Source organism: Gracilinanus agilis, chromosome 6, assembly GCF_016433145.1.
Source record: "Gracilinanus agilis isolate LMUSP501 chromosome 6, AgileGrace, whole genome shotgun sequence".
NCBI classification, from domain to species: Eukaryota; Metazoa; Chordata; class Mammalia; order Didelphimorphia; family Didelphidae; genus Gracilinanus; species Gracilinanus agilis.
In genome coordinates, this window is record NC_058135.1 from 14,751,028 (window position 1) to 14,774,849 (window position 23,822).

General features: G+C 43.7%; 1 protein-coding gene across 1 annotated transcript in view; it reads right to left on the minus strand.

Annotated features, from left to right (window-relative positions):
- Positions 1-2,048: 2,048 nt before the first annotated feature.
- LOC123251810 (poly [ADP-ribose] polymerase tankyrase-1-like) overlaps positions 2,049-23,822 on the minus strand; it is a gene marked incomplete at its 5' end in the record, with an annotated part of 207,869 nt that continues 186,095 nt past the window's right edge. Inside the window, 7 exons of the mRNA XM_044681123.1 lie at positions 2,049-2,235; positions 5,390-5,546; positions 7,497-7,683; positions 12,967-13,072; positions 14,363-14,437; positions 18,039-18,136; positions 20,765-20,885. Of these exons, the coding sequence (XP_044537058.1) occupies positions 2,149-2,235; positions 5,390-5,546; positions 7,497-7,683; positions 12,967-13,072; positions 14,363-14,437; positions 18,039-18,136; positions 20,765-20,885 (831 nt within the window). The remainder of the gene's footprint in view (positions 2,236-5,389; positions 5,547-7,496; positions 7,684-12,966; positions 13,073-14,362; positions 14,438-18,038; positions 18,137-20,764; positions 20,886-23,822) is intronic.

The following is a 23,822-nucleotide window of genomic DNA, read 5'->3' on the forward strand; positions in this document are numbered from 1 at the left end:
GGCTGGCCACACTTTCTTCTTTTAAAGAACTAGTCTGAACCTAGCACCCCCAAGAATTCAGCTAGCACAGGGGAAATACCAAACAGTAAGAGACTTGGGGTAGGCTTTCTTCTGGAGTCCTTTCATACTGACACCATGTTGATGACCCCCCTGTGGCTTCACTGAAGTAGGTAAACCACGGCTGGGTTTACCATGGAGAAATAGACCTAAACAGCAAGGGCAGATGATGGGCATTTCTCACAGGAAGGGAAAACTACTATGCATGGCAGAATTCCCCCTTCATTTGAATGTTCATATCAGTAAAAATTTTGCTGGTGGAACTTCCATGCTATAGCCCCAGATTAGCCAAGACCCAAACACTCACTCACCAAGATGAAATCACTTTGGTGCCCCAACACTCCTACCTGACAACACACATTGAGACTCCAAATGCCCAGCTAGGACAGGATGCCCAGGCTAGCTGGCAGTGAATGGGCTCAAATCAAGAGAAAAGAATCTGATAAAGAAACCAAGGCATATTGTTTCCAACCTTTAGGACAGGCCTGAGAGAAACTTCAGATTTAGATAATTATCAGGGCAATCAGATCTCAGTCTAAAAAAAAAAAAAAAAAGCTCAAAGTTTGCTTTAGAAAGCTGCTCTAACATTCTCAGCCAATAACATTCAGCCATGAATGAAAGTACGGGTTTCCAGGATGTAATCAGTCATGGGCAAACATAAGACAAGGAAGGGCCAACTAAATCTAGAGTGAGTGTCAGAGCCCCAGAAAGTGGAGGATCTCTACCTCCTCACCTCTAGACCCCAACCCACGGAGTGAAAAGCTAAGCCAAGTCAACAGCATCTTATAGTGACATCTCCACTGAGTGCACCTCTGAGACCCATTGGGAAGGGTCGGGGCATCCACACTTGTTTAAGATAATGTTGGCCACATCCCTTGTGAGAGGCATTTTATACAAACCAATGGAACAAATGAATTCAAATAAGCCTCAAACTTTAGGGCAAAAAATGGGGAGGAAAGCCTACCTTGCCTCATGTGCTCACACATTCACCTTGGTCCACCTAAAAATGGCCTTCTCTGGCTAAAAGGCTTTTCTTCCACTTGCCTCCTTGGTTTCTTCTCTGTCCCTCAGCTAAGAAGGACCCATCCTTGGCACAAATTTAAGGACCCCTCTTCTCCCTTCCCTGCTAATGCAGATGACTTAGCTACTCTGTCGACCACTTGTGTGAACCTAGTTTTGGCAAGGAGGCCTCTGCCCCTCAAAACCCTGGCACATCTCAGACCCTGTCACCTATGGTGCACTTCAGTCTATGGACAGACAAGAGGCCATTCCTTGGGTGAAACTCAGTGGAGACATGCTGGCACTCTGACTAGCAGGGGGCAGTCATCTGCTCTTCTCCCTCCCCAGCCATTAGAAGGTTGTAAACTGAGGCTTATGAAACCCTGGGTGAATATTTTGGTGTCCTTTCCTTGGAAAAGAAGCCAGATTGAAAAGGAAATACTCTTTTTTTTCCTTTATAGAAAAGCATTCTAAGCCAAGCACTAACCTAAAAACAAAAACCAAAGAAGAATTGGACCCAAACCCTTCTTGGCGAGGCTACAAGTTTGCCTTGCATTGCTGAGGATTTTAGTTGGCTGGACTGTGCAAAATATTCTCAAGAAGGTCCTGGCTCATTTTCAAATATTGTTCCACTCCCATTCCCCACCCCCCCACCCCCAAATAAATAGCTGATTATGCATCTCTAAAAATGCGTGGTCCATGGGCATGGGCTTCATGTAGTTTGCAGGCAAATGAAACAGCCCAAACAGGTGCATCTGATGTTTTGACACTGAGAACACCACCGTTTGTAGGGTCCCTCAGTCTAAACCCAAGCAATCTTTTTCTCTATTGACCAGACTATGTGCAGGGTGGGTGAACCTGCCTGAGCCAGGGGAAAAGGCTGCCTTGGTCAATGTTTCCCCAAAGGGAACAAGAGCAGCAGAGCTGGGACCCAGTTACTCTGACCAGACGTTGCTAGGGCAATGCTTTAGAAAAGACAAACGGCTGGTTTCTAGGCTGTCAGGATTTTTATAGGGTGTCTTGGATTTGGGAAACAATCACATGTGATCCAGTCTTAGGTTTAAGTCCCATCTGGCTTCAGTCCAGGTTGTCCTAGGTCTTCTGTTCTGCTGTTGTTGCTGTCTGGGCAGGGGCATCAGGCTTCATGATCTGGTATGTGATGAGATATTCCGGGTATGCCTAAAAAGAAGCACAGATACATCAAGGCTGTGACTGGCACCTTAATAAATGCAGTACTCTCAGAGGAGGCCTTCTTGTGGCCCCTCTAGAGTTTTCTGAGGGTGTATCCCATGGACACATTTGGACAAAGCAGTACAGAGAGGGCATTCTTAGCTAAGCGTGAAGTTAAGACAGGATTTCTATTTTGATCATTGTAATTAATTCCTCTTCAGTTCCTTTTGTTAGGATTTACTCTCCCATTATCCTGATGCCAGAGTTTGAGACTAGACATTTATAAAAGAAATGGAAGAGTGGATAGATTTGGAGGAAGGTGTTGAAATAACAACCCAAAGATGGCTGTTTGCTTTATATTCTGAGCATTTGGGGTCTCTTCTGCAGGAAGAGTGATAGCTCAAGTTTTAGCTTCCCATATAGTTCTGCTCTAAGTCTTTCCTGTTTATTTTTTTAAAGTTCAGAAGGCTTTTATAATCCATTTTTTCCTAGTTCCAAATTCTCTCCCTCTCCCACCCAAAAAGAAAGCAAGGGTATAGTCACACACAACAAATTCCCTTGTTAATCCAAAAAATGAGGAAAGAGAAAAAAAATGCTTCAATCTTCACTCAGAGTGCGTCAGTTCTCTCTGGAGGTGGACAGCAATTTTCATCAGGCTCCTTTGGAATCGCAGTGGATCACTGTCTTGATCAGAGCAGCTGAGCCTTTCCCAGGTGATTACAGTTACAATGGAGCCATTACTATGAATGCTGTTCTCCTGATTCTGCTCACTTCCCTCTGTATCAGTTCACAGAAGTCTTCCCAGGGTCTGAATCCATTCCCTTCTTTGTCTCTTATAAGAAGGAAGGTATTCCATCACATCCATATACCACAATTTGTTCAGCCATCCTCCTAATTGATGGGTGCCCCCTCCCCGCCCATGGTTTTCAATTCTTTGCCACCACAAAAAGGACTGCCATAAATATGTATATCTGTAAGTCTTTATCCTCTTTCTCTGACCTCCTTGGGATAAAAACAAAACAAAACAAAACAAAACAAAACAAAACAAAAAACCTTGTAGGCCCTGGTGGGTCAAAGAGTATGCACAGCTTTAAAGTATGGCCACAGCTTGGGAAGGAATCATCTCTACCCACTTCTTCACCACTCATCTACTCCTCTACCTCCTAACAATGGAATCTGGTATGGAAAATGCTGCTTTCCCCAGTACCCATGACCTCTTAATTGCTAATTCCAACTGATTTTCCATCTTGTCCTCATCTTCCTTCTTTGGCTTCCCCAACAGTACAACGTTCTGTTTTGGCCCCTACATGTTGAGCTTCTTCTTGCCCTACATGGTTGTTTCATCCTCCTAAGTCTGAGAATAGCCTGTAGGCTCTATTTTCTCTACCCTTCATCAGCTTCCATGGTTTCAATGATCCATAACAGCTACAGTGGTTATGTTCACCACCTCCAGGATCCACTGGCATACTCAACCTAAGATGCTAAAAAAACTTGCTTTCTCTCTCCATTTCCCTCTTTCTATTGATGGCATAAACTGTACCCTCTGACCCAGACCTGGAGCCCAAGCGGGCACTCAGGTTTGAAAATCTCTCATTGCTGCTGCTTTTGTTCTTCCAACAGACAGCGATTCTCTCTGGATACCAGACCATGTGACCCCCACGCCTCTGTTCACATTCTTTTCCATGTGATATGCTGCCCATCTTTCAAAGTCTAGTTTAAATGCAGCTTCATTCTTGTAGTTTAGCCAAATTCCCCTCTGGAAGCAGTCTTTCCTTAAGCCATGTCACCTTCTTAGTATTTTTTGCATGCTGATTGGTAGGCACACTTTCTTAGGTGGTAATAAGCTCCATGAGGACAGGGCCTTTGCTATTTTTCTTTTTGCCTCTCTTAATGTGCCTACCACAGATAGCCACATTTCAGAAATCTTTGTTGAATAAGTGCATCTTCTAAAACCAGCATGAACTACACAGTTCACACTGAGTCCAGCAGGCATTCACTCAAAACATTCCAAGATAGATAAAAACAGAACCTATTTTTGGAAAACTTCCACCATAGGAAATTCCACAATACTCTTTGGTAACTCACTGCAATGTTGACTTCTTGCCATCAGGCAAACTCTTCTTGGAGCTCCCCAGAATCTCCTCCTCTTGTAGTCAAGCTCAATTCCTCAGTTTGGCCTAAGCAGACACTTTTTAAAAAATAAAACAAAACAAACAACAAAACCCTTACCTTCTGCATTAGAATTAATATTAATATTGATACTAGTTACTATTGATAGCTGGATACTTGAATCAATATTAGGTTCTGATTTTAAGACAGAAGAGCAGTAAGGGCTGGGCAATGTAGGTTAAGTGACTTGCCAAGGATCACACAGCTAGGAAGTATCTGAGGCCACATTTGAATCTAGGACCTCCTGTCTCTAGGTCTTGCTTCCTATCCACTCTGGTACTTAGGTGCCTGCCTCAGCAGACTCTCATGATTTGCTGAAGAGCCTGGTGCAGACCTTCTACTTGTGCTTCTGGCTCCTCTTTATTAAGCTCGAGACTCCAACTGATCTTTGTGATTTCTGCAGACACAGAATCTCTAGCATTGGTATCAAGAAGCTTCTCCTGCTGTGGGCTTTCATTCTTCTTTAGAGACATTTACTGCATGCAGTCAGCTTCATTTCACTTTCCCACAGAGCTAGATGGATGGCTGTCCAGCAGATCTTAGCCCCTGCCCTCTCCAGGTGGTAGGAAGCTTCTTTTGGCTCCTGCTGACCTCCTCACAGCCTTGTTCCAGCCTCCCATGAGAGCAGAAGACTGTTTCTTGGCTCAGGCACAGCTCATTTGGTCTTTCCTGGGGTTGGTGCCCAACACCCCCAAACTCCAGTGACCTCTGAGTGCCCTTCAGCAGATTCATCACCATGGCTTTGCCCAATTAGGTGAGCGGTAGCTTGGGGTGCTGGGTGAAGAGTTGGCCTTGGGGCCATGAAACCCTGGTTCTAATCTTGTCCCTATGACTCTGGGCAAGACATTATTTCTTCAGGGAGCTAACCTTTTACTCTGTCTTAGACCTCTCTGGTTAGGGAGTCTGGAGAAACCCAAGGAGAATGCTTCCCGGTACACAAAATTAAACACATAGGGTTATAAAACTGTCACAGGTCTACCTGATTCCAGCATACCTGTTCCCCTCTGTAGATCACATACTCAGCATATGCAAGGCCATTCACGCTAGGTCTGCCAATAACAGAGTGATGGCCAGGTGGGGCATGGGCCATTTTCATGGTGCTGAACTGGAGAAAGGACTTTCCAAGGGTCACTCGACAAAAAAGCATTTGCCTATAGAAAAAAGAAGAGGGTTTTATCATTTATTTTTATCATGGAAGTAGATGGTAGCACAACGGATGGAACAATGGGCTTAAGAGTCAGACTAATTTAGTTCCAATCTGGACTCAGACACTTTCTAGCTGTGTAGCCCTGGGTGTAACCTCTGCTTGCCTCAGTCTGCTCCACTGCTCTTGGGGATAGTTAATACACTGACCTCACAGGACTGTTTTGAGGACCCAATGAGATCATATTTGTGAAAAATCTTTAATTTGCAGTGTCTAGCACACAGCAGGCACTCAATAAAGGCTCATTCCCTTTCCTTCTCGGTGGGAAGAAGGCTGAGCTGCATTGCCGTCTACTTTGCCACTGCACCCTCGGGAAAGACTATAGAGCCTCTCTAGCTGATGTGCAGTTGAAATCTTCTCTAAGCAAACTCCTGAAGGTAGCAGCTCTTGTGCCTTTCTCCTTTGTCAAAGGCTGAATTCTTTTTTATCAGTCCAGGCCCCTGTAAAAGGCATGGTTCTTTTAATTCCCAGAAAGTCCCAAGAATGGATATTATGAAGACCATCATGGATGAATAAGACTAGAACAGAGTCAAGTAAGATGCTAAAGCTTTGGCAGGCCCAAGAAACATCAAGCACTGGTTGGCATCAGGGCTCCTCAGAAGAGACCTTGGTTACAGGGTTGGGTTAATGGAAAACGGTGTATCTGGGGAGACCATGTTCTAGAATCAATATGGGAAGGAAATCAGCAAGTAACAGTGCCCTCACAAAAGATAACACGCTGGGCACCATTTAAAGTGTAACACATTCAGATCTTTACCTAGGTGGATTTGCTTCATCAGCAGCAGGCAAAGTAGAAGGGGATGGATAGGGTACATTTTAGAACCCATACTGTTATTGTATTTCTTTCCTTCTCACTGGGTGGGGGAGGGAGTAAAGGAAGACAGAGGACATGGAACTGAACATTGACCACCATCAGATCAAGTTGGGGGCCCATGGCAGTGGCTCCAGCTTCCCAAACTCAGGATGGACTCGAATGGGACATGAGTGAAACTTGGATGCTCTGAGATTGCAGGCTGCTTCCTTGCTCATCTTTCTTGTGGTCCCCTGACAGGAATCCAAGGCTTGGGCCCAGATGCTCCACCTTTGACTTTCTGGATGATCCTGCCACCTCAAGGCCTTATCCTCCATGCTGTTGCTGCCCTACCCCCCAACCCTCCCATCTCAAGAACCCTAAAAGATGAGAATGATATGGTATTTTAAGGCTGGCAGAGCACTTTACCCTAACCCTAGTCAGACAACTCCAGTGGTTCCCTCTCACCTCTAGAATCCAACAGCCTCCCATAACCTCACTTGCTCCCTCCTGCCTTTTCAGTCTTCATAAAACTTATGTTGCCTCCTGGCTGTCCCTTTCACAAGACTCTCCACCCCCCAGCTCTGAGGCATTATCCTCCATGCCAAGAACCCTGTCCCTCCCAACCTACCCGTCCTGGCTTCTCTGGCTTCCTTCAATGCCAATGCCTTCCTTCTCTTCATAATTTCCAATCGTTCCTATCTCTCGTTTGCACAAAGCTGTCTGTGTGCCGTCTACTCCAATAGACTTCAAGCTCCTTGAGAGGAAGGATTCTTTTCTGCCTTTCTTTGTACCCTCAGTTTTTAGCACATGTCTGGTATACCGTGAATGCTTAATAAATTTTGGCTGATGAAATGATTTTAGAGACACTGCCCTATAAGACAGGTATTACAGGAATTATCATCATTGTACAGATGAGGAAACTGAAGTTCCAGAATGCTAGTCTCTGCTGATTCTAAGTCTGTGCTCCTCCCCACCATGGAATGCCACATCTTCTTGGAAGATGCCTTCCCCACATCTCCTTCTTTAATTAATATCTGCCTGAGTGGCTACAGACCCTTTCAGAAAATCACTTACTGTTAGGAAGCAATAAAACCAGACACTTACCTGTGACAGATGTAACAGGACCTATCTTTGTGTGTAGGGCAGCCGGTACCGCCTCCAATTCCATAAACATATTGGTTACTTTTAGAAGAATTCTCTGCAAAATAAATCCCGGCCCCAAACATGCCCCCTATATATGCATGTCTCTCATCAAATCCTTTGTGAATAATGGCATTAATGAAAGGAGAGCCTAGGAGAAAGAGAAAGACAAAAAAAAGCTTTTAGAAGCCTTGGTTGCTTATGTGATATTTGAGCTATGCAGTCTGAAAGTTATATATATATGCCTGACCATGGGTGTGTTACAGGCTCTTCATCTGGTAAAATGTTCTATCACTGGAGATTACAATTGTGGACATTTTGGGGCCTGACAAGGAAGGCTGTTATATAGATTTTGCAAATCCTAAAACTCATCTCTTAGAGATGTTAGAATGCTTCTTCCCAAAATACCAAGGGTTTTATTGTCAATCCTGCTTGAAGTCAAGTACAGATCAGTGCAACTAAAAGTCATTTCTTCAGGATGATTTTTCTTTTTCTATGGCTCAATTTGTAAAATTGCCAGCCAGATCAGTCTCTTTCATTTCTTAATCCAGAATCATAATTGTAAACATTGTTTGGCTACCTCTCAATGTGCCTCCCACCTTCCCAATGCTCTTGGGGATCTGTCCAGTTCTTTGCAGACCTTCTCTCAGCAGCGACAGTGGAAACTGGCACATTAGAGCTAATTGTTTTCATAGCAGTCTTTTTGAGTGGATTCCCCAAGATCACACAAGGCGACATGATCAAGTGTACCATTCATGGCTGTTTCCTTTGGGGAAAAGGATGGAATCTCTATCAGCTCCTTCCTTAGCCTCTCAGAAATGCAGATGTCTTGAAAGATACAACCAATGACAGAATTTTGCTCAAGCAGTAATATTAAACCACACATACAAGAGGGAGACTTGATTCTCTCATGAAGGATGTCAATGAGATTCCAAATCTAGGAGGGATTCCTAGGAGACAGAGCCAAAATGGCAGAGTAACAAGAAACAGAGAGCTCCCCCCAAAAACATCCCCAAAAGATGTAGAAAACACACCAGACCAAATCCTGATTGGGAAATCCAAGGGAAAAAAAAATCAGAGACATTTTCCCAGTCCAGGATAGCTAAAGATGACAGACAGTACAAGGCCTAGCCAGAAGTATATTCTTGTACAGGGACAGGCTATGAATCAGAGCAAGAGGGCTCATATCTACAACAGAGGGATCTAAACTTATATAGGAACAGATGTTGTCAATTCTAACTGGCAGCTCTGTTTCCCATTATGAAGTTCCAGATCACAAATCTGAAGTGGCCCAAGAAGGGATCCTAGGCTGAGTGGCATTCCATGGTGAGGAATGGTTTTGGGGACCAAGCTGCATCTTGAGCTAAAAGCAAGCCCAGAGCAAGCAGCAGCTGTGTGACTCCAGGAGTGGGACAGACTCAATTCCAACTGCTAGCCCAGCCTGTAATTCCAGACAAATGGGAACCTATAGTTCTGTCACTCTGGCTGATAATGACCAAGTCCAGCAGCAGTCTATTGGAACTTCAAATAGGGCAAATCCACAAGCCTATTGCTGAGACTCAAACACAGCTTGGGAACTTGTTGAGCTAAGACCAATAGGATGGTGATTAGACTTTGTCTTGGATCACATCATTTTGGAAGTACTGAAAGCTTATGGGTCCCCAGTCTGAGTTGTCCCTAAGACCCTGGAATAATAAAACACTAAATACCCTAATTAGTAAGCAAGACTAGCCCAGACATTCCCTGTCAAAAGTGTGCAGAGCCAGGCTCTGACATAAGTCTAATTAGGAAGTAGGCTGGAAGAATGAGCACCTAAAAACAAAACAAAAAGAGCCCACCATAACAAGTTATTATAGTGGCACTCAAGCCCAGCGGAAAAGAATGACTTCAAAACATCTAAAAGGAGAGTCTCAAAAGAAAACACAGCTTGGGCACAGTTTTGATTAGAATTCCTAGAAAAGATGAAGCAAAAAAAAATTTTTTTAAAGAGATGAAGATGTTTGTATAATGAAATGAGAGCATTAGAGAAAAAAATGCTACAGAAATGAGTGTTATGGAAGAAGAATTGGAAAAGGATTTAACAGTATGACATAAGGCATACAAAACGTTGCTCAAACAATAATTAGAAAATTAGAACAGACCAAACAAAAGCTAACAACTTCATGAGACAAGAATTAAAGCAAAGTCAGAACACTGAGAAAAATATTAGAGAAGGTAAGGTTAGCAAAAACAACTGATGTGCCACGAACATACTGTGCTAGGGATATCAAAGGATGCAAAAGACAGTCTCTGACTTTAAGGAGTTTATAATCTAATACTGACTTGAAAGTCATGCCCTCAAAATAGTTAAGACAATATTTCAAAAATTGATCAAAGGTATTTTAGGACTAAAGGGGCAAAAGCAGACATAGAAAGGATTCACTGATTACCTGTTGCAAAAATTCTAAAATGAAAACTCTCAGGAATATTACAGTCAAATCTATAGCTTCCAGGCCAGAGAAAAAAATATTGCTAGTATCTAGAAAGAAAGAATTCAAATACTGAAGTATATAGTCACACAAGAGTTAGCAGCAACCACACTTTTAAAGAATGGAGAGCTTAGAATTCAATATTCCAAAAAAGACAAAAGATCTAGGATCACAACTGTGAATAACTTAACCAGTAAACCCGAGTATAATCTTATAAGGGAAAAAAAAAATAAATGTTCAGCCAAGTAAGAAAACTTTTAAGCATTCTGATGAAAAGACCAGAGCTGCAAAGAAACTATGATGCAAACATAGCAGCTAAGAGAAAATGAATGAATAACCATAAGAGTTTAAACAAGGATAAATTGCTTATTTTCTGATATGGGTATCCAAACTCTATCATCAACAAGGGTCATAGAGGGAATATAATGAGTCAGTGGAAAGGGAGGGGAAGAGGAATAAACCAGGAAGGAGGGGGAGGAAGGTAACAGAAAATTGTCACATTAATAGAAGATTGCAAATAGAATGTGTACAAAATGGAAGGGATGGAGAGAACCTCACTCTCATGTAAACTGGTCCAAGGAGAGAAGAATGCACAAAGAACTATTTATAGAAATACATTTTTTCTCAGAGAAATGGAAAAGGGAAAAAGGAGAAGGGGAATTAGAGGGAAGATAGAATAAAGGAGGGATTAATATTAAGTGAAACAAACTTTATGTATAAACTCAACAGCTCTTTTTGCAGGGGCAAAGAATTAGAAAATGAAGGTGTCTATCTGCTTGAGAAAGGCTATTTACAGTGCTGTGTGTGTGTGTACAAACACATCTATGTATATGTGATAGAATATTTGTGCTATTAAAAATGATGAGAAGGCAGTTTCAGAGAAACTTGGGAAGGCTATAAAACTCATGCAGAATAAAGTGAATAGGACAGAACTTGGAGAATCTTTCATACAACTAGGTGGCACAGTGGATAGAGTGCTGGTAGTCACGAAAACCTGAGTTCAAAATTGGCCTCACATTTATTAGCTGAGCAACGCTAAGCAAGTCACTTAACCCTGTTTGCCTCAGTTGAGTTAGAGAAGGAAATGGCAAACCATTCCAGTATTTCTGCCAAGAAAACTCCAAAAAGGTCACAGAGAGTTGGACACAACTGAAATGACTGAATAACATCACAATACTGTAAAATCAAAAAACTTTGAAAGACTTGGAGACTTTTCAGTGTAATGACCAATCATTATTCCAGAGGACTCATGAGGAAACAAGCTACCCACCTCCTGATGTGGCATTCTTGAGTGCCATTCATTCTTCCATCCATCCACTTCTTTCTGTCTAATGCATATGTGTATGTTTATGGATATGTGAGTATATATGCGTATGCATTTGTATCGATATAGCCAATATGGAAATTTGTTTTGCTTGACAATACATGTTTGTAACAGGAGTTTTGTTTTCCTTTCTCAAATGCAGGAGGGGGCTAGATAGGAGGGAGAGAAGATGGATTTTTGCCGATTTGACTTTTTAGTTTTTTAGGAAAGAATGATTCCTTATGAAGATAACTTATAGAAGTGTTTCTCCCAATACTCTTGTTTCTGCATGACTATGCTGATCATCTCAAACTCCAGACTGAATGCCTTTCAAAACAGGGTCAGGCCAACATCCAAGGCTTAGATGATGACATTTAATAAATAAGGGTATGGTCTATTAAGGAGGAATAAGCCCACTACTGTGTCTTATCTCTGGCAGGTTCTACAGAAGGCCAATGAGCTGAGCCTAGAAGAGGAACAAAGTGGATTGGATTGCATTTGGGAAACTGCCCAGGCCTTTTTAATAATTCAAGCTGCTTCCTTTCAGGGAACAAAAGACCATCTTTTCAACAACTCGTACTTTCCTAGTTTCCCCTACAGTATGGAATGCCACCATTTCAGAAGAATCCAAACGGCTATGGAGGCACACCAAGGTGGGTTGTCCACAAGCTGCAGTATGTAATGGAGGAAAAGATTTCATCACGACACTGACTGATGAGGAAATGGCTGATGCAATCACATTTAAAAAAAAAAAAGAATGGAGTATGAAAGAGTGACAGCACATAAAGGACCTAGCACACCAGGTCCCAGAGGAAGGCCTGCAATATGTTCAATAGGTACTTTACAGAAGAATCAAGCTGTAGGAAATGAAAAGGATGAATGAGCTGTTATCTACACCTGAAGGACTCCATCTAGAATCATGCAGTGACAGCTGAGCAGACGAGGCACTGGGATGAAGTCAAGACAAGCTTGGGTGAATTCTCAGCTTAGGCAGTTACTAGCTAAGGGCCCTTAGCAAATCAATGAATATCTTTGGACCTCAGTTTCCTCCTTAGAAAAAATATGAGGGTAGATTCTAAGGCCTCTAAGATTCCTTTTAGCTCTGAATCTTGGATACAAAAAAAAAAATGTGAAAGTCAAAACTACTCCTAAACCCCAACAAACCACAAATCAAGTTTCTGGGTGGAAAAAGAACAGAGTTACAGTGTACAGTACCTTATACTGACTGATCTATTTATTTAGATCAGGGGTTTACAAACTTTATTTCTTAACTCTTTTGAGAAGACAAATATTTCTATAATTTTTCTTTGTGACCCTGTGTCTTATCTCATGCATTTACAAATATGGCTCTGAGAAGGGTCTGTTCAAAGCTTCACCAGAAAGCACGCCCAAGGGATCCTTGAATCTCAAAAAGGTGACAAACCTCTTCTTTTTTCTTAGGCTGCTGGCATGGAACCTGGTTCCCTGCAAGTGCTACCAAGATTTGGTGAAGGAAACATTGCTGGTACCAGGAATTTCCCATGACCTCTCACCACCCTCTGTGATTGGCAGAAACCAACTTCACGGCTCTCCCACTCCAAACCCGCTTTGATCCTGGTGGTGGTGGTGGTGGTGGGGGGGGGGGTGTCATCTCTTTAACACACATGATGAAGAGCGTCCTCACCATGGAATAGCATTCGTTCATTGTGATGGTTGTGGTTCTCTTCTGATACCTCCTTCTGTCTGTGACAGAATCGTTCCCGCAATTTCTTGTTCACGACCTTCTGAATCTATAGCAGTGAGACAATATCAGGCACTGACCATCAGTCAAATATGTCTGCAAATGACACTATGAGACTGAGGACGAGAAAGGATTAGCCTAACATTTTACTCTTGGTGGAATCATTTTGCTCCAATAAAGACATCTTTATGTCAATATATAATAGTGCTCTAATTCTATTAGGAAGTGTGTCCTAATAAGACCTGGGTTCAAACCCTACTACTGACACTTATTAGCACATTATAAGTCCCTTCTATGTTTCAAGCAACTCCCTTGGGCCCCCTATTATGAAGCCACAGCTTTGTAGATGATGTGAGCCGGTGGAGGGAATGCCCATACCTGGGACTGCCCATGCTGATGAACACCCAAATCCCTCCCCAGGTCCTGCCCTCTGGCGTTAGGGCCTCATTCTGGAGACCTATCCAAGAGGCCCACCATGCCTCTGACAAGTGGCCCTCCCATGGGGCTTCTAACAGCTCCAGGGAGGAGGGGGGAACCTGTCAAATGCCCTGCGGTCGGCAGTCCCTTGCCCTCTTGCACCGCTGGGCCAGGAAGCTTTTCCTCCCTCTGCCTCTGCTGGGTCTTGGTGACAGCACACCCTCCTTGCTTCAAGGACCTGCTCAGACTGTTACTGTAAGTGGCAGCAGACAGACAGACAGACAGACAGACAAGAGAGGTCCCACCAACTCCCCTCAGCCATAGCCGAGCTGGTTGAGGCCACTCTCCATGGCCCTAGGCTGGCGTGCAGACAGCAGATGCCTCGGGTTTCTTTCCAGGCTTGCCCCTGGAGCCCTTCCTGCTCGGAAGGACCCACAAGAACCAAGGCCGCCCCCCCAACCAGGCAGCTGAGAAGGGGCAAGAGGACCTTAGTGGGGAAGGGAATGTGCTTTACAACAGAATTTTTCCACCGAACAGGAGGAATCTGTTTCACACAGTTCTTATATATCTTCTATCTATTCATCCCTTTATGCTCAAAGTAGGAAATGTGGTCTAAATCACATGGGAGCTCTCACTACCTGAGTTCCTCAATCCATCACCTGCCATTATTATTGGTACAAACCTGGGGGTGTGCCAATGGGTGACCCCCCATATACCCCTTTGGGGTAGCACTCATATTCCCAAGATGTTTCCATCTCTTTCCAACCCTTGGTGAGGTCCCTCCCTATCACACTGGGGAAGGGAAAGGGAGACCCTATCTTTTGTCAAATGGGGACACCCAGCTCTAGGTGGTTACAAAGTGGGACAGCTGCTCACAGTTCACATGGAACACACCACTGAGCATAAATCTTATTCTACTTACCCTGATGACATTATATCGGTTGAAGATACCTCCAGCATTACCACCATCCCTGTGTTCTCTGATTGTACTCTGCATCTGTTTAAAAGAATAAAATGGTCAAAGTGACCACATTGCCCCAAGGACCAATAACTCTAGGAGGTAGCATATTAGGGTTACAGCACCAGCATCAGCCTGAAAGAGCAGGCCACTTATGAACTTTTCATGTGCCAAAACTCCCAGTATGAAGAAGTCTTCCAGGACCACTTGTTTTCCTCTCATCCCTTCCAACATTTCACCAGACCATATTTTTTCCTGGATTTTAAACATGCCAAATATCACAAAAGCATCTGGGAGAAACATTTCATGGGTGTTTGGATTCTTAGGCTATGATTTACTACAAATACTTCACTAAGTCTAGGAATAAGGCAGCAAGAAAGGGGAGAAAGGGACAGAGATGCTTGAATTATAAACCGGCTACCATTTCTCTGTTACTCTTTCATGGCCAAACGGAGGAATACAAATCATGCTCTCAATCATTAAACTGTAGCTGACATGGCTTATTTTTTATTTTAGAAAATAACTACCTCCCTTCCAGAAAACAATTCCTTGGAAATCCATGTTCTCTATTGGTCTACTGTCACCCCTCACAAAGTCCATGCCAGAAATGGCTGCCCTGTGATCACTATTTTCTTCTTTGGATTCCCCAGGTTTACTGTCCACCACCACTCTATTCAATAGGCAGCTCATGGCCTATTTGTCAGGTGGCCTACCACCTTGTCCATCGTCTTGGTTGTACAACCTGTCCGGTGTCTTTGTTTGTAAAAGACCCTCTGCAAGGCACCTGTTCTTTCCATCCCTCTGTGGAACTCCCCATTTGGGGTATGGTGAGCCCCACAGAGATTTTATAACTATTCATAAGCAGAGAAGCCAGTGGGGTGGAGTGTGGAGAGATGTTTACCATCAATCTTCATTCTGTTTTTCCAGCAGGTGTGGGTACCTGATGAAAACGGCTACAAACAGTTTGGAAAAATGACTGCTGCTTCCACAAACAGCTTCATTCAGATTTTGCATCTTGTATCCTACCTCTCAGGAGTTTCACCATATGGTGCAATCTCTGCACTACTATTCACTGGTACATCCCCACGAGAGTCACATGTCACCATTTGGGAGTTTGTAAATATGCCACTTGTGGGAAGGACTTGGTACAATTCAGTCTGAACTTGCCAGACTGAACACATGGAAAAGTTGGCACAGAACACTGTCGGTCTGAGGCTGGTGGTACTTCCACGATTCTCTTAGAAACACAAAGAGTACAACTTCAATTGAAGAGCTCGTGGTGCCAATTTGTACAATGAAATCAAGAGGATGACAAGTCCCCATAGGTCCTAGGATACACCTTGTTCAGAAGCAGGGCAACTCTCTTTTCCCACCATTGAGGGACCTGGAGGATTCTGAGGTAACACCTGCTACAATCCATCTCCCTCCACATGCCTGGAGAGCTTTAAAGCCACAGAGCAAAATAAACAAAACCCAGAAACCATAGATATTGTTTCCCGGGGCTGCTGCTACTTTAGACTAAAGACCACGATGAAGATTTTGTTAATTTTTGGCTCTTGACATAATGAATGGATACTAGAGGTCACTGTGCAGTGCAAAGTGCTACATTTGAGCTCAGGGACTTGAGTTCAAATCTCACTGGACCTCAGTTCCCTTCTCTATAAAATAAGAAATTTCAAAGAGCACTTGAGCCCCTTCTTCCAGCTCTAAATCTGTGAAAGTAGGAGCTGTTATCTGTCCCAGGTCTCATTTATGTCCCTGCATCTTCATGTTCTGTTGGTCTCCTGAAGGCTGTTTCTTGACAGTGATCTCTTCCAAGCCAAGTCCTCTAGTCTTCTCATCCTTGGTCCAATCTCTCTCAGGCTCTCACTTGCATTCCCCTGATCATTCCTGGGGTGGTGGATAGTCTTTCACAAAACACTATGGGGAGCTAAGATTCTCCTAGTTTCCTTTGCTGGTATGTAGTAGAATAGTTTGATCCAAACAAAGATGGCATTACTTGAGTGATAAAGCAAGGTTTCTTCACAGGGTCCTTTCAACTTTCTCTTCATGTCATTTTCTCAGCTTCTTTCCCTGATGAAAGGCAGTGCATTCTTCCCTAATGACTCTTGAACAGAAGAACAGGCATACCTCATGCTCCTTTCCAGCACTCTGCCCTTGCAATTTCCTCCATCTGTTTATCTCCATCACCTGGCCCAAATCTCCATCACCTACATCCTCAAGATTATTATTTTTGCTTTACCATGTCTCCCCTAAGTTCCTCACTCATTAACTCCCTGAATTCCCAGGACCAGATCTTTCCATTCGATCTAGGTTCACATCCTGCCCACAGATCCAGAACTCTAAAATTCCTTTCCTCTGAACCTGACTTCCAATCTTCTCCCACTCCATTTCCCTCCCCCTAAACCCCTTTCCTCCATCACTGGCATGACTTTCTTTTTTCTCTGTCCTCCTCCTCCATCACTCATCCCAGCCTGGCCTCCCTTTTGTTCCTTCACAGAATTGATCCCATGGCTGAATAACTCAATGACACACTACCCTGGGGCAGGCTCCAAATCAGGAGGGCCTAGGTTAAAGTCCTACCTCAGACATCCCCCCCCCCCCCGCCCCATCCCCTTCACTCCTATATCCCAGGGACATTTAAGTGGCAAAGCAGATGTTGCCCTACGTTAAGAGAGGACATTTCCTCCCTTGGATTCGCCCCCCACCCCCACCCCCGACACAATTTCACCTCGGCTCTCAGTGGGGAAAGACATGATAATCTGAAGGGCTGCCATGGAGAAACTGGATTCAACTTATTTTGTTTGGCCCCAAACAGAGAGTACAGTGAATGGGTGGGAATTGTAAAAGAGGCAGATTTTGGCTCAATATAAGGGAGGACTATCCAAATATGGATTGCATTGCCTCAGAAAGGGAATTCCTTGTCACTGGAGGATTCTCATGTTGGAGAGAGATGGAACCAGAGAGCCTCTATGGTCATTAGTCACATGTTCTGCCCCTGTCAGACCTTATTAAAAGTTGATTACTTCTGCACTGGACTCTCTGTTCCTGAGGCCTAGGGGGAGTTCCTAGTGCCTTGGTAGTTCTTCTACAAGTGCTGTGCATAGGACCAGAAGAAAGAGTTCTGATAAAGTACAGATCCTTCCAGGGATTCCTGGACTCACTGATGTGGGGCTCCTTTAGGAGCCTCTTCCTTCCCTGCCCTTTCCTCCCCATATGCAGCCCCTGGGCTGCCCATCAGCTGGGAGCTGCTCTTGCCTTATGACCTCTCTCTTTCTGAGCAACCATTTTCTGGAAAGGCCTTTTGGGCAACCATTTCATTGTCTTTTGGGTCATTCACAATGTTGATTTCTCATAAAAACCTGAAGCAACCCAGTGACAACCCAGTGCCTGGCATTAAAAGAAGAGGGTGGGTTTGCTTTGATTTTGTCAAGAATAGTCTAGGATTAAGAATCATAGGCAACTTTTCCGCTGCAATCCAACCTGTTGGCTTCCACCAGAACATGCCCTAAACATGACCCCAATGCCAAGTGGCTTACAAGGATCCAAGTCCCTGCCTGGGGCTCAGCACCTTCCTTGCACGGCACAGAAATCCTTGCTGACTTGGAGCGATTAGCACACATTCTTGGAAATACATCACCTCTTCTTCTACTGACTGATACTCCTTGTCGTCCGGAGCAAGGTCTAACAGGATCGTTCCCTGATTAACACAGTGAAAAGTCAAGTAAGGATTGGTGCCTATGAGGGAAAAGAAACGGAGACCATTATTGTTCTGACACCCTTGGAGCTTGGCTTTTTAGGTAAAACTCAACACATCATGTAAAAAACCCCACCCTTCAAATAGCCAGGAGCAGAGGCTACGAGCAGCCCAATGTGTGTGCCCCATGAAGTAAAGCTAAACAAGCCCCTTCCACTGGAGTGAGGGGAAACCCAATTTATTGATGCTATTTGGTTTTATAAAGTTAGGAGAAACTGTCTGACAGTGGAACTCAGAAAAGAGACCGACACCAATGACCACCAGTTAGAGGGGAGGCTGTCCTTTTTTAGTTATCCACAGTCCCCCAGCCCTCCCAGTGTAGTATCTGACCCAAGAGTTGCGGCATTCCCAGATTGAGCTGACAGCTGACTGCTGACTGATCCTACTCAGAATATCCTCATTCCTGCCTCCCAGGGATGTGGCCTTGGCTCTTTGCCCATGCTCTCCTGAACTCTAAAGCTGGGTCATTCCCAATGGTCAGGCTTATTACATACAAGGATCCACAATCCTTTCACCTTCTAGCTTTTGGTTAATCATCAATTATTTCCCCAAGGCAGAATCTTACTTGAGGAGTCATTGGTCAAAGGATATGTGACTTTGCTTAAAGAGGGAATCTGGTCATATTCTTCTCCAGAACATGCCATCTAATCCATGGCTTGAGCCAACAGGGACCAAGAAGGCCTCATTTCCTAGCTTTGACCATCTTTAATCATGTAATGACTGTAACGGGACAGATGTTGCCGCATTTCCCTGATTCTTAGGCATTCTGGACAGTTGTTGGTCACACCAGTTTTCTACACTATTCTTTTCCTGTGACCACTCTATCATCGGGGAAGAGACTTGTCTGATCATTCCTCAGACATTTGATGGCAATCTTTGTGTTTCTTCTCCGTTTGATGTGTACTCACTGAAGACGCTGCCCACTGTGCTGCTTCCTCCTTGGCTAGCTAGCTGGCTGGTACACTCACTCCTCTGATCGGGATGAGGCAATGGAAAGAGGGCTAGATTGGAAGTCAAAGGACCTGGGTGCGAATCCCAGCTCTGCCACTTCTTGGTAGACCTTGGGTAAGTCACCTTCACCCTCTGGACCTCAGTCTCCTCATCTGTAAAATGAAGAGGCCTCTGAGGTCCCTTCTAGCTCTACAATTTGGATCACATGACCCTACAGTTACAATGAGACATCGGGGCTCCTCCAAATGATCCGGTACTAAGGATAAGCTGGCCCTTGACCATGGTGAGCTCCTTTTCTATTCAGAACAATGACCAGAGCAGAATCACTAGATTAGGTCCAGGAAGAGCTCTTAGGAGTCCTCTGGTCCAATGGGCTCATTTTAAAGGTGAAGGAGGGGAGGCTGCATAAGGAAGTGGCTACACACAAGGCGACCTAGGGAATCGCAGCTGAGTCAGAACCTAAAGTCCCAAAGTGATTCCTCCCACTAGAACCCACCCTTTTCTTTCTAGGACACTATAGGTGCCTTAGGGGTCTGGAAGCCAATTCCCAACACTAGAGAGTTCACCTTGTACTTTCACTTTAGAGGTGAGGGGGCTCAGGTCCGGAGTGGGGAAGGGATTTGCCCAAGGTCATACAAGCATGAGTGACAGAAGAGGGACTTGAACTCTGGTCCTCAGACTCCAAACCCAGTGGTCTTTCCATTGCACCATGCTCGAATTCATTTATGCATCAGAAAAGAGCTCATATTCTATAGGGCTTAGAGTCCATGTAAAGGCCTTCCAGACCATCTAGTCCCAACACCTCCATATCCAGAAGAGGAAGCTGCTCAAATCCCAGCATTTGTCCCCCTGGGCTGGTGCCATCCGATCTCCAGTTCAGCCTACAGAGATGGACTACTGGCGAATAGTGAGGAAATGAGCAGGATTACTCAGCTCTGCTCTGATGCCATTTCCTAGAAATGAAGTGTAACTCCCATTGGCAGCTCAGAGGGGCAGGGGATAGACCATGAGCCTGGAGTCTGGTAAAAAGTTTCGATGGGAGTTCAAATCTGGCCACCTCAGATCCTGGGCAAGTCCCTAGTGCTTTAGGGACTGAAAAGCATCGTCCACATGTCATTTTGTTGGAGCTTCATAGCACAGCCCTGACAGGCAAAGGCTACTATTACCCCTGTTTTGCAGATGAACAAAATGAGGCAGAAAGCTCAAGTAACTTGCCAAGGATTCACACAGCTAGTAGAGGTCTGAGGCTGGCTTTGAACTCAGATCTTCCTGATATGAAATCCAAGACTAATTGTAGTGAGGCTTGGAAATGGCCTCTTGTTTCTTGTTCACTCCCCAGATGTCCAGTCCTGTCTACTTCTTCTTCTGGGAACCATAATAGGATCTACCCCTACCCCTTCTGTAAAGGGGTTGTTAACTGCCTCTCCTCTGATTCTATCATGGTTGTGACTGCCCTGATCAGAGCAGTCATTCAGGGCCAATAGGCTGCATGAGAATGTAAACTCCTTGTGGGCAGGCTGTCTGTGTCCTCCATTGTTCTGCAACCCAGGGTTGGGCACATAGCAAGTGTTTAATGAATGCTTTGCCATTCATTCTGTAGCAAGGACAACAAAAATATGCCAAAGATTCTTGGCATCCATACATTATGAAGAACTTACCTTGCTGTCCTCCTAAAAGTCTTTCCACCCCCTTGATTAACTTGTGCCGATGCCCATATGCATTGATGCCTATTTCTTTCAACTCTTCGTGACCCATATCTGCCAGTACATCTAAGGTAATCTGAAAAATGGAAATAAAAATCAGTGGTTAGGACTTTACCAATTACTTAGGATATCCTGGAACTTCACAGTCTGTGTGTTTGATAATTATCCCTACAGATGTTCTCGCTTCCTTCTATTTGCCTTTTGATTCTTCCCCTTCACTTTCCTAAAAATGTATTCAAATGTAACCAAATGATGTAATGATTTTAGTTTGCATGGGCCCAAGTAAAGGCTGAAGGGACCCTGGCCAGGAATTGAGGAAGGCAGATACAGCCTGAGGACAAATCTACAACATCTACCACAGACCAATCAACTACCAAGAGAGCTAAAGGGGCCTTCATGCAGATAAAGAGCATCAACCAACAAGTAGGTCACCTAGGAAAAGTGACTGGCAAAGCCAGTGCAGCTGAGTTCAGAGTAAGACCATCAGCAAGGAAGAGAGAAAGGCCCATCACCTAGCACAGAATAATCAATCCTTGGAGTTGTTGTAGTCATTTCCTAATGGTTCCTCCTTTCTCTCCCCCTTCTTTAATGAGATTTTCCATGATTTTTTTTCTTCAGTTATTCTATCTTTTTCTCTCTGCACATTTGGTTTCTTCTTATTTTTAAGCCAATTTATAGCCAGTTGGTCTGAATGTTGGTCATGTTAATCTGCAGATGGAATCATTATCTCTTCCATTTCAAGGTGATGGTTACGTAGGCCATATGAATTTCCCCCACGCTTATCTCATACCATCTGGACTTTCTTCAAAATATGATGTATTTTATTGTGCTTTTATGCAAGATGAAGAAGTATTTATTGAAATGACATTACAAAAAAGAAATGTTGCCCAAAGGGTAAACTTCAAGAGTCCACTCCCTCCCAGGAGGGCCATGGTCTTCTGTCTCTCACCGAAGAAAAGGGAGTGTGTGAGTCTTCAGAACTGACAGCACTGTAGGGCCAACAGACATACATTTAGAGGACAGAAGTAGTAGCCCCAGGATGGAAAGATATGAGTAAGTAAAAGGGCTGAGAGTAGGACTAGTCACTAATACTGGGTGATGAGTTCTTTCCACCACACCATCCTTGCTCCTTTACGTATAACTACTTCTGGAATGAGGATCCTAGGAAATATGAAGAATTCTAAGAAATACATGAAAAGCCACATGAACTAATAATGCCAACTAAAGAACTGTAAAAGAAAACCCGTGTACATGATGACCACAATCGTGTATTCAAAAACGACATCATAAGACAGATGAAGTCCAATTAAGTATAGTGGCCCCCGACGAGGAGTATCAGATATCTCCTTTCTTCTCTCCCTCCAGATGAGAAGAGGTGGTAGAGGTGGGTGGGAGGAGTACCATGGAAGCCAAATGTTTAATTTGTTGACAAATGTGGGACCTGAATCATGTAGATGAGGGCAGGAAGTACTAGGAAATGAGAACTGTTTAAAAAACAAAAGTCATTGGTAAAAATGAATCCTCCTCCTAAGGAACAGATCTGACTTTTATGTCACAAACCTTCTGTGGCTCTCTATTGCCTTGGAAATTTAAAAAAAAAAAAAAGACTCCCAAGCCTGACACTTATGAGCCTCTGTAATCTTTTAAGCTTTGCACTTGTTCCCTGCTTCCTTCCCTTGAGATTTTAGTACCCATGGACTTCATGGCTGTTGCCTGACCTCTTCAGATGCCTTTGCACAGGCTCTACCCCAGGCAAGATTCATGATCCCCTCCTAAGGCCCTTTTTTTCCTTGAGGCCTTCTCTGGACACCTCCCATTAGCAGTGCTCCCTCTTCTCTCAAATGTTTTCCCGGTATTTAGTCCGTTTTTCCCCCTGGCTCCTTAGTCACACCTTGTATCTGTGAAGATTAAAATTAATATGCAAAATACTAAATATATTTATGAGTATTTTATTAATAATAAACTAAAAAAAAGAGACTAACTAAAAGGTACTAATCAGCTGGGTCTCAGGAACCAAAGAGAAAGAGGGAGGAGTTACAGCCAACTATAAAACAATAATGTGACCACACAAACATGGAGGCGCAGGAGATATTAAAGGGAATTTTGGGAAAACTAAGGGACTTATGGGGAATGAAGTCCAAGATTCAAAATCTCCATTTATACATATCTCACTCACCTCTACTAATGTCAAAAGTTAGAGAATAGGCTTCTGGAGGGTTAAGACTATTTTATTTCTGCCTTTTTAATTTCCCAATTCCTAGCCCAGTAAATGCTTACTCTTTGTTGAATTGAGCCAACCATATACCCCAAAATGACTCAGTCAGTTAAAAATAATTAAACAGAAAAAAATTAGCTTTGTAAAAGCTCTGTAGGGTGGAGGGAATGCCAGGGAACATGGACTATCCTAATTCCTGAGAAAGGAGGCCAATGCCCTGGAGCACAGGCTATGGGGAAGTGTAGCTTATGTCCAGCCTGTTACTAAGAACAAGAAAAGGCATTTCCAGATGTATTGTCAGGGCCCCAAAGCTATAGATAGAACTCTGCCTCCTGCTTCCTCTGGGTCCCTTATGTAACCCATATATACTCATTCTCATTCTGCTGTGCTTTCTCTGTGCTAGGCTTGGAAACAAACAATGTTTAGAGATGGCAGGACTTGTCCTCCTGAAGCTTACACTATAATCCATCACACAAAGTAACTGGCCAGATATCATGTTACTGGTGAAGAAAATGATGGAATGCATCATTTTGTGGCTACCATGACTATAACAACACTTACAGAAAGCTGTGCTTCTGCTGATAAGGAAAATAAAAATGAATCTGATTGCACAGATGACTGAAGACAGTCAAATATAATCAATATCATAAAAAGGATTATCATTTGTCCAGGAAAGGAACTAAATCAGGCAAGGTTATGAAATATAAGAGTTGACATATCAATCAGGAAAAAGACACTGAAATGATTCTGGTAGGAGAATCAGGTAGCACCGAGAAGATGAAGAAGGTGCCGGGATGT